The 11843-nt window shown below is 44.1% G+C and overlaps 1 protein-coding gene across 3 annotated transcripts in view; it reads right to left on the bottom strand.

The window, feature by feature from the left end:
* Positions 1 to 11843, bottom strand: part of RNF121 (ring finger protein 121) — a 52328-nt gene that overhangs the window by 1490 nt on the left and 38995 nt on the right. For 2 of the 3 annotated variants that reach the window (XM_080912601.1, XM_080912600.1), the window contains 5 exons: positions 10794 to 10948; positions 7965 to 8072; positions 7558 to 7678; positions 2605 to 2738; positions 1939 to 2040 (listed from right to left, as the gene is read on the bottom strand). In XM_080912601.1, coding sequence (XP_080768727.1) covers positions 1939 to 2040; positions 2605 to 2738; positions 7558 to 7678; positions 7965 to 8072; positions 10794 to 10948 — 620 coding nt within the window. The remainder of the gene's footprint in view (positions 1 to 1938; positions 2041 to 2604; positions 2739 to 7557; positions 7679 to 7964; positions 8073 to 10793; positions 10949 to 11843) is intronic. The other variant, XM_080912602.1, reaches the window with a different exon arrangement.

Genomic DNA, 11843 nt, shown 5'->3' with positions numbered 1-11843 from the left:
CCCAGATTCTCTTCAGCTCTTTAGGTTGGAATGAAAGACTGAACCCAGAAAATCAAAGAGAGCAGAGGGGACTGGAGACAGACGTAAGTGGAGAGGTAAAACAGATGTACCACCTTCTCAGAAATGACAAAACAGCCTGACATGACACTCTAGAGACAAACCTGAGACAGAGAGGCTGGGATAGGACACATGACCCCCACCCACTCTTTTTTTTTTTTCCAGACAGGGTTTTTTTGTATAGTTAAGGCTATCCTGGAAGTCACTTTGGGGACCAGCCTGGCTCAAACTCAGAGATATACCTGCCTCTGCTTCCCAAGTCCTGGGATTAAAGGTGTGGTGCAACCCCTATCCCAGCTAACCAGTAGTCTCCTACTGGTTACTTAAGTACTTTGCCACTGATCTAGCTATATTCCTGGCCTGCCGAAGGTTCTTGTAATGTATAAAACTTAAGATTTTCTCCATCAAAAAGGTTGAATCCATTGACACATTGTATACCAATTACCTTTCATACATTGGCAGGAAGCTTGTTAAAAATTAAACTATTCTAGAGGTAAAACATCCCATCCAGCATGGAAACTTAAGTCCAGAAAGTAAACAATTCAAAAGCTTTGGGAAGTCCCTGAAACCAACCAAATATACTAGGTCACTCTTTCCTCAAAAGTATATCAGCAGTGAAAACTGCTGATGAGTTTTCTCACAGACTCTGAGTTGAGTTGAGCTGCCTGGAAACTATAAGACCAGCTGAACTGCCCAGAAGGAGCTCAGGCCAGGTGAGCGCCCTGCAGGGAGTTCTAAGTTTGTGACTTTCCGCTGCCACTGTCTATGGTATCTTTTGGTGGTGCAGTGATCTATCTTTGAGTCATTTCTGCCCCTATAATTAACTCCTCACCAATCAGTAACACCAATAAAACCCACTGTTTCACTAAGTTGGACTTGGATGGTCTGTCACTGGTTCCTTATCTGGGGTAAATAAATGTTTCTTCATATCTTCCCAGGAATAATGTCACAGAACAGGACAGAGTCAGAGAGAAAAGGAACAAACAGATTGTTCATAAGGAGCCCACCCCTGACAGAGACTTGAAGCAGGCCCTACTGAGGCCAAAAGGTCTTTTGTGGAGTTTCCTTTCCCTTTACATCTAAATGAGGGAAAGGGAGGGATCTGAAGAGAGAGAATGCCTGCAAAGCCTACTGGGAGTGAAGTTCATGGAGAAGCTGTTGAAATGGGTAGTGCACTCCTCTAAAGGCATCAAAAATATCAGCATGGCCTGGGTCTCTGGAAGCTAAGGGCAGCTGGAAACCCAGCAAAGCCAGGTGAACCTAAGTCTTCTGGGACCACCATGTAGGAAATCTAGAATGGGAAAGGCCAGAGTTTCTTGATCAGAGACTATGACAGTGTACTACTAACATAATGTCCTCTGAACTGAATAAAGTCCTACTGGTGAATACAGCAAAGGAACTGGAAACCAGAAAACACAGAGGGCAGCTGGGACAGGAGCTGAAACAGAGCTGGATCCTTGGACACACAGGAAGTGAATGTGAGGCTAGAGACATGGCTGGGTAGGAAGCTCAGCACCAAGTAAAACAGGTCCTTCACTAGAAGTGAACGGAGAAAGGTGCCTGCTCCTCAGGCCCTGCCTGCACCGGTGAAGGTGGCCTCTAGCTGCACAGCATGGGTGAGGTGTCACTTCCAGGGAAAGAACTGAGGACATTGCTCAGCCTCTAAGTTCTTATCGAATCAAGTGAGATGACACAGGTGACGCTGATAGGAAGCAAACAATGACAAGCAGCAGTGGCTGCTTCCACTAGCCACTTAGGATAGGAAGGTGAGGCTTTGGACTGCCTCATGTCACTTCCCCAGAACAGAAACCAAACTGAAAGCTGGAAGCAACGGTGCTTTCTTCCCACTGCCCACTCTCAACAAGTGCACCCAAAGGATACGGGTTGCTGAACATCCTCTTCAGGTCCACCTTCTCCTTGCAGTAGGGACATGTCTGCTTCTTTCCCACGATGCACCAGCCTCGGATACAGAATTCATGGAATCTGAGCAACACTGGTCAAGGGAAGTGACTGAAGTCCAGACTGGCACTTTAGCCTCATCCTGATCTCCAGGTACCAGAGCTTCAGCGTTAGATCAAGGTTCAGATTGTGCCATTCCTTCCTACAGCTGTGTGACCTGGGGCAGGCTCCTTTTCTCTAGTGCTTCCTCACAGGGGGTGAGGACAGTGATCCTTATTTACATGGTTGGTAGGAGTCAAGACAGAGATAATTCCCAATTCCCAATGTGGCATAGATGGGAGCTTAGTAAATACAAGACCAAATGACTGCTGCTCCTCTCAGCAGGGGTTTGACTCACTCAACCATTCCATTAGAGGGTCTCCTTCTCTTGTGACATGTGTCAGCTTGAGCAGCCTCACTAGCTGCAGCTGTGGGCTTCCCATGACCTGGCAGGTCATAAGTACCTTTTACTGAGGACAGCGCCAGTCTGGAAAGGTCAAGGAAAGTGTTGTGGCTCAGCTACATGGAAAACACACCACAGTCACCACCGCCCTCTTCCCACCATGACTGGAGTGTGAGCTCAGGAGAGATTAGCACAAGGCAGGATACACGTGATTGCAGGAAAGCCTGTATGTGTTCTCGATGATGCCCTCTTCATTGACATCCACAAAGATCTGCTGCCCACACACAGCACACACGCTGTCTGACAGGTGCTTGGTAGGCATGCCCGACTCACTGTAGAACTAGAGGATGAGAGCGGGAGGGAAGGCAGGAAAGCTGTGAGAGTCTGTCTGCCGGGGAGGATAAGGGCGGTAGTCACAGTGCATGTGCAGTCAGGAAGCAGAGAGTTGAATGCTGGCACTCAGCTCATTTCCTCCTTTTTCCCTAGTCTAGGACCCTACCCCGGGTGACAATGCCACCCACAGTTACAATGAATCTTCCCACCTCAGTTAATATGATCTAGAAGCGCTGTCTGTCTGTCTGTCTGTCTGTCTGTCTGTCTCTCTCTCTCTCACTCTCTCTCTCTCTCTCTCTCTCTCTCTCTCTCTCTACACACACACACACACACACACACACACACACACACACAAAGGTTAGGTGATTCTAGCTCCTGTCGAGTTAACAATATTTAGCACCACAGTTTCCTCAGGTCTTTCTGAATCCATAGGCGCTTCCTCTCCAGCCCAGTCTTCACACAGAAGACACTCTGGGGAAGCTTTCTAAGGAAGGAAGTCTTAAGTCAACTGTGCTGACACCTGCTGAGGGACTTCTACAACACCCGTGCTCTTAGTGATGAGTCTAAGTTTCCAGAAGGGCACAAACAGGTTAGAACATGCTAAAGATACAGCCATAAATAAATAAATAGCCATGCATGGTGGCACATGTCTTTAATCCCAGCACTGGGGAGACAGAGGCAGGCAGAGCTCTGTGAGTTCAAGGCTAGCCTGGTCTACAAAGCAAGTTCCAGGACAGCTAGGACTATTACATACACATATACATAAAACTTGCCCCCACCACAAAAAAAAAAAAACAAAACAAACAAAAAAAAAAAAAAAAAACCCACGTACATAAGTGAGTGAGTGACAGTAATCTATGTGAACAGGAGTCTACTGTGAGGAGAAACAGGCCAGTAGCCAGAGAGAACGTGGCTAAGAAAAGGACTTTTGTTTAAAATAGAAATGATTCTAACTGTACTTGAGCATACCTAATCCTAGCCACTGGAGGGCAGAAGCAGGAGGATCACAGGAATTCAAGCTGTATAAATGGAGTTCCAGGCCAGACAAGACTACATAGTGAGATCCTGTTTCAAAAACACCATGATAAATTAATAATGCTTCAAAAATACATAGAAAGTGAGCGCAGAGAGGAGGAAGAGTAACCTGCACGATGGCACACAGCTCACTGAGAGCAGGCGGGGCCAGCCTGGCACACAGCCCACAGCACTCAGGAGCAGGCGCGACAAGTCTCTGAGTTCAAGACCAGCTAGGCATGCGCATGGTACAAAGACATACCTGCAGGCAGAACACCACCATCCCACAAAATAAAAATAAAAAATGGACAACAGAAAGAAGGTTAGGATCTGCAAACAGTCCAACCCCAGTTCCCTCACTATTTCAGCAGTGAAGACAGTCCACATTCCTATGTGGTGTTGCCAGGAAATGTGGGGAGCTGGGAGGTAAGTCTGAGTTAGGGGCTTCCTCAGTGTCAGGTGTCAGTGTCTCAGTGCACCAAAGAGCTTCCCTAGGAGCTTCCCTCAGAGACAGAAGTACCACAAAGCATTTCACAATCTTTCTACCCCAGCATGACTTCTAGCACAAGTACAAACTACCATGTGACTGGCTGTCACAAGCTTATGACTTCAAAATGACCCTATGGAAAACACAGTCTCCATCCATGGTCCCTTCACACAAGTTACTTTAGTTCAGACTGCAGACATCTTCACAAAAGTGGAAGAAAATTGTTCGGAACTAATGTAGCCCAGTGGAGAGGAACTGAGAATGCTTGTTAATACAATTATAAAACCTAGTTTATTTCTAAGAACCCTACAATCAATTAGCCATATGGCTCTCAGATCAAAGCATTATCCACAGGAGATAAAATGAGTGAAGTTTCAGGCTCTGAGGTCCAACTGGAGACATACTTATAAAATCAACTATAATTCTCTTATAGACAGAGGCTGCAACCTTAGAATGTATTGAGAATTAAAAACTGACTGAGGCTGAACATGTGTACAATACAACAGAATATTACTTAGCCTTGAAAAGGAAGAAAACTGGAGCTGTAGTGGTGGGTCAGTGGTTTATAAGACTGGCTGCTCTTCTAGAGACTTGAAGCTTGATTTCCAGCATATGCTGGGTCACAGCCTTCTGACTACGGTTCCTGGGAATCCAGCGCATTCTTCTAGCCTGAGGTCACTAGGCATGTGTGTGGTACATAGTCATATACTCATGCAAAACACCCACACACACGAAAACAAGAATAAAAAAGTAATGATTTTTAAAAGGAGAGTAGTTCTAGCAAACGAAAGAACCTTGGGGATTTTACTCCAAGTGAACACAAAACCACTCAGGCCTCCTCTCAGAAAGTGCTATGAAGTGGAACTTACAGACAGACTAGGAATGGTGACTGCCAGGGAAGGGCTGAGGGAGTCTTGTGTGCTTTACCACCGCCACCCTCCAAAACACTAGGGGTTTACTACAAGTAGGTAACTGTTTTCTTGTAAAGAGGTATCTGCTTATCCTGTAAAAGTTTACTAGATAATTTACTTGAACAAATGAGAGAATGAGTTGGCTGATGAATGCAAGAAGGCTGGAAATCCAGATTTTCTCAAAGCATTGATCAGATTCATAGACATACATACATACATACATACATACATACATACATACATACATACATATGAACATATATATATATATGAATAATAAATATATTTATCAAAAAGCAAACCGGCTGGAGAGAGGCTCAGCAGTTAAGAGTATTGGTTGCTCTTGCAAAGGACCTGGGTTCAGTTCCCAACACTGACAGGTAGCTCACAATTACCCATAACTCTAGTTTCAGGGATCTGACAGTCCTCTGACCTCTGCAGGCATCAGGCATGCACGTGATACACATACACACAGACAAAACATACACATTAAAACAAAACCATCTGACTGCTCTTCCAGAGGGCCCGAGTTCAATTCCCAGCAACCACATGGTGGCTCACAACCATCTGTAATGGGATCTGATGCCCTCTTCTGGTGTGTCTGAAAACAGATACAGTGTACTCGTATACATAAAATAAATAAAAGGAGCAAGAGTGCAAGAGTGTATCTAAGACTCCTACAAGCTCATTAAAAAAAAAAAAAAAAGTGGAGGACAGTCAAGATGGCTCAGAGGTAAAGCTCTTGCTAAGGAAGCACAACGATCTGAATTAGATCCCAGGGACAGAGCAAAGGAGAGAGCAGCCCCACAGACTTGTTCTCTGGTCTGCATGAGTGCCATGGCACATGTACACCTACATCCACACATCATCCACACAGGCAATAATAATTAAGAAATATAATGCACCTGAGATACAAAATCAGATGGCTCTCTGAGTTTAAGGCCAGCCTAGAGAGGCTAATGAGAGACTGTCTCAAAAACCAAGGTGAATGGTCCCTGAGAAAGACATTCAGGGTCATCCTCTGGCTTCCAAAGGCATATGCTTACACGTGCACACACACAGATACACATATACAAAAAGAGAAGGAAGGAAACTACAGTATCAAGTTTCAGGACAGCCAGAGCTATATAATAGAGAGACCCCGTCTTAAACAACAATGCCAATAGTAACAAAAAGAATAAATAGAATGTGAAACGATAAGGGAAGACACCTCACATTGACCTCTGTCTCTGCATCCACTCGCATGCGTGTGCGCGTACACACACACACACCCCACAGGGTATATTCACTACACACAAAAACAGATGTGAGACACACTCATAATCTTCATACTGGGATGGTAGAGAAGGATCCCTGCTGGTCAAATCGGCAAGTCCAGGCCAAGGACTGACCCTGCTCAAAAGATGGAACAACCAAGGAACAACATTCAGGGTTGTCCCCTGGTGTGCAACACACACACACACACACACACACACACACACACACACACACACACACACACAGAGAGAAAACCCTGCCCACACTAAGTCTGGCTGACAGAACTCTGATGGTGCTATCTCCTCTGTTCAGTACATGTTTCATTACTTACTCCTGTCAAAGTCAACTTAAAAGTCATTTTTTTAACTTATTTTTTTCTCATTTTTTATTAGATACTCTGTATTTACATTTGAGATGTTATCCCTTTACCCTGCCCCCTCCCATTCCCTCTCCATTTGCCTTCACCAAGGTGCACTCCCTCCTGATCACCCTCTCCACCCGTTCCCTTGGCATTCCCCAAAGTCAGTACCATTGTGTGCAAGGCATCATGCACCTTACCTTCCTCATGATACTTTAATATTTACCTTATTGGTGAGTGGAGTTATTTAGGGAAGGGCTTACTTTATTTTTATATTCAGATTTTATGTGCAGGACCCACTGAGTTTAATTAGTGTTATTTGCATAAGTATGGGTCACCAACCCTTGGAAAAGTTCCCAAGTGGCTACTCCACTGAGTAAAATAACTACCTCTTCACCAGCAGAATGAACTACTAATAGTTCCTCAGGATACGTGTTTTATTTTCAGGTACTTTTGTAAGTCTGGCATACAGCACAGGGCCCAGGCACACATTAAAAAGCATTTGTTAAGTGAATGTTAACTTTCGACTCAGTAAATTGTTTCTTTCCTATGTTGACTCAAAGTTTTATGTGGCTCAGCTCATAGTGCCTTACGTCACGAATCTGATGCTAGTCTGAACATCTTGGAGATAAGAAGGAGGCCATGTTAGGAGCACAGATAACAGGGTATAGTGGTATAAACATAATCCTAGTACTCAAGAGTCTGAGTCCAAGGAGCCAGTCAGAGCTACATACACAGCAAGACCTTATCTCAAAATAAAATAAGATAAAAACAAACAATAAAGCAGAAGTGAGCTTACCCCTATGGTTGAGGCCATATAGTCTGCACACATTTCTGCAAAGTCCCGCTCGAGAACTCCATAGTAGAGGCCATAGAAGAGGAGGGAAATGCCAAAGTCCATTGCGTCTTCTGGTTTAATCCTGCAGGGGAAGCGGCATTAACAAACGAATTCTTAGGGGACGGAATTATGGGAAATTGGTTTTCACACTTACTCTTATTATACTTTTCCACTTAATACCAACTGTTGTGCAATACTAACATTGATTTGGGACTCTTGCCTTTGTTGCTATTCAGACATTTCATGTTTTCTGCCAGCAAAACAGCATAGGGGGCTGCCACTTGGTACCATGTTCTCTTTCTTAGTACCCAGGACTTCTAGCCATCCTCTCCAAATTCATGAAAAATGTAAAAGCAAAGGGTACTCACTTGAATAATAAGTTAAGACCAAAGAGGGTAAACATGACAGCCATATAGCCAACAATGCCAGTGGCATAGCTGATTTTATAGATTAGCAGGAACCATTTATAAACCAACCTGGAGGAAGGAAATAAAAAGTCAGTATAGCTGGTACAGAACGGTGACCTCAGAGCCACTGACTAACTCACTCACTCACTCACAGAAACCCTACTTTTCACAACCATGGGGCATCAAGTTCAATGTTCAGGATTTGTTGAGCAACTTCCGTTACTGTCAAAGGTGTTAGCACCTTCAATTGTAGAAATGCCCCTGAATCATCATATCCCAAGAATGCTTTGTATCTTCCTAGACCTGGGCCAAAACCAAACAAACAAAAAACCAAAACAAAAACCTCTAAAAACAAGGTTTAGTCTCAAGCAAATAAGGCACAGCTGACCAAAGCAAATTGTCCTTGTAAATTTAAGTTAGGTAAGGAAGTAAAACACTAAAAATCTTCAGAACATTGAAAGGTTTGCTGTTCTTGTCAGCACAGAGACAGCACTGGCTACAGACTTTGTGCCTGGGTCTGGTTTGTCTGAATACAGCTTTGCTCCTATCCACATGGAAATAATACCAGAAACGCCTCATGAATCTGCTTCTGAAATGACATAATTTCTGTATAGGAGAAATGAGGAAGGCACTCAAACAGTACCTCTGAAACTACAAAGGTGTGTGCTTTGTGTTGGTGGGGCAGAGTAGGGCTTTTCACATCGTTGAGGGTAAGCCATGTACCCCGAGGCTCAATGAGGAGCAATATGGAATCTGAGTGGTGAGCTCCAGATGGAGTCAGGAAGGAGAGATGAGTCTCTGTAAGAACCAAACCTCTATAACTGCTGCAAGTGAACCCTGACCCCAGGAATCACTGAGCTGGCTGGCATTATATCAAACTGATATAGGGACCTCAATTGAGAAAATGCCTCCATAAGATCAGATGAAGGCAAGCCTGTAAGGGACTGGCATTTTCTTAAGTAGTGATTAAAAGGGAGAGAGACCACGCTGTCTATGGGTCTATTCCTGGGCAGGTAGTTCTAGGTTCTGTAAGAAAGCAGGCTGAGTAAGCCACAGGGAACAGACCAGTACGCAGCACTCCTCCATGGCCTCTGCACCAGCTCCTGTTTGAGTTCCTGTCCTGTTTTCCTTTGATGATGAACAATGATGTGGAGGTGTAACCCAAATAAACCCTTTCTTCCCCAAGTTGCTTTGGTTAGGGTGTTTCATTACAGCAACAGAGACCCTAACTCAGACTGTCATTAACCATCCTAAGATAACAAATGAGCGGTTTATAATTTGCTTAGATAACTAGGCCAGTTTTCTTTCTTCCTGAGAGCTGTCTCACTGCATGTCTGCTAGACACAAGGATGGACACAGGCTCTAGCCTGTGCTTCCCTGCTGTGGTTAACCAGACTTCTCAGGCTAGGGAAAGGCCTCGGCCATCTTGGAGTACCGCAAGGAAAGAGACAGTAGAAAAGACTGAAGTTTTATTATTGCTCTTCTAATGGTCTTCTAACATTAATCTTGGGTTAGTAAGCTTTTAGCTGAATGAATGAACTCAAACAAGTCAAATCAATTATATTTCCGAAATAAGTTCACTTCTTTGCACAAACGGGAAAAGCAAACTTTCTCACTGTGCTGTGGTGTAGTGTGGTAAGTTGTATAAAGTCTATTTCTTGTAATATATTCATTAAAGTTACACGAGTAAATGAGGTCATGTATAAAACTAAGAAGCACCTACCACCAGTGTGATTTACTATTATATGATAATTACTAATAATATTTCAGTCATTTTTAGCTAGACATTAATAGTATTTGCCATTGGTAACTTCATGTACATGTGTGGCACATATGTAGAGGTCAGAGGGCAACGTTATGGAGTGGGTCTCTCCTACCTGTATTTGTGTTCTGGGGATCAAACAGCACTATATGTAACCCAAGCTGTCCTTCAACTGGTTCATTGCAGCCTAAGGCTGACCTCAAATTCACAATCATGTCTCTTTAGGCTCAGGCCTATATCACCATGCCCAGCACATGGTCTCTCTCATGTGATAGCGTGCTTTTATTTTGGGAAATCACTTTATATGAAGTTGAGCATTTATCACATGTTTAGGGATGAAAAATTCCAGGCTAGGAAAGGTGAGCTCTAACTGTTCACAAGTTACAATACCAAGTACTCCAATTGCATATCCATCTGACATTAGATCCTACGCCTACTCTCGTGGCCTAGGAGGTACCAGGGAGAGGCGTCTGGACCACCATTGTCACTCTCAGTGACACTCACAGGTCATATGAAGCACACATATGAATATCTCGATGCAGACTATTAAGTGGAGGACTGGGAAATCTCTGGTATTCTGAACCTGTGAATCTAGGGGGCGTGGGTCCCAGTCAGCTTGTCTTAGAGAGGCCCTGCACCAACTCAGTCTGGCAGACCAAAAAAAAAAAAAAAAAAAAAAAAAAAAGAGGCTTTGGTTTTCGTTCTGAAGTCACCTTCCTCTCATGCTTTCCAGCACATTCGCTTCAAGAAACCCAGGTTTGGGGGCTGGAGAGAAGGTTCAAAGATTAAGAGCATCTGCTGCCTTTGTAGGAGACCCAATTTTGGGTCCCGCATCACAGTTCACAAGTCTGTAACTCCAGTTGCAGGGGATCTAGTGCCCTCTTCGGGCCTCTGTGGGCAGTATATGCATGCAGCCGGCACACTTACATAGTCACAGACAAAACACCCCAAACACATCAAATTTTTTAAATTAAATCTTAAAAAACAAAGAAGAAAGCAAGCCAGGTTCTTCTCTCCTGAATTCTCACCTTGGGGTTGTCTGTACCAGAGGCTTCCGTGTGGCTCGGAAGGTGACAAAGGCTGTGACAGCAGAGAAGAAGACCCAGATCACCAAGAACCTCCACCAATGCAGCTTCACTGTGAAATAGAGGGGAACAACCCACATCTGAAAGAGGGTCACCATCTGAAACACAAACACAAGCACTTCAGCTCCAGCCGCTCCCTCAGCAGCTCCTGTCCACATGTGGCACTCCAGCCTGATCCTCTCTCATAGTCCCAATGTTTTCGTTGTTTTGAAACAGGTCTCAACTATGTGCAGCCCTACCTGGCTTGGAACACACATGGATTTGTCTGCCTTTCAGGTGCTGAGGTTAAAGACATGTGCCACCACACCCAGTCACATTTCAGTTCTGTACAAACATAACTCAACTATTGTGATCAAAATGACAAAGCTGGCACCATGCCTGACTCTCCCACTTCATCCTTCATTAAACTGTGTCCCAGACATAGTCTTTCCTTTTCACTGAGTTCTTTCTATCTCTTACCCCACTTTTCCAACTTCTTTGTTAGTTTCCCTGTACCTATAAAGAAAAACAGAAGAAGACACCTATGGTAGGACCAACTGGTACCATTCCCTATGCTTTTAAGTCAAGCTGTTCCCCTTGGGCTACAATAGCCTTCCTCCTCCCTTTCTGCCTTCTAGGACATCTGAAGCCTCCCTGCCACCAGAATCAGTTGTAATCCCTAGTGCCCCAAAGCATTTTCTTTTCCACCATCACCTTTGTGCTTTATCTATATGTGAGATGGGCTTTGAATTTATTCTTGGGTAGTGACTAGCCATATTAACCTATTTACTTCATATAATACAGCACCAGGTAACTAGTACCCAAAAGGTATTGGGAAATTTGGACAAATAAAGTAAAAGCAAATTTAAGACAAGACTGAAGTAAAATTTCCTAATGGAGAGGCACATTTCTGTTTTAGGAGTGCCCATCTGTAAGAGCCTTCACACTACTTAGGAGGCTGAAGCAGGAAGATTGCTAATTCAGGGCCTATCTGAACTACAAAGTAAGCTCAAG

Source organism: Micromys minutus, assembly GCF_963924665.1.
Source record: "Micromys minutus genome assembly, chromosome: 2".
NCBI lineage: Eukaryota > Metazoa > Chordata > Mammalia > Rodentia > Muridae > Micromys > Micromys minutus.
This window is presented reverse-complemented; position numbering and strand designations above follow the sequence as displayed.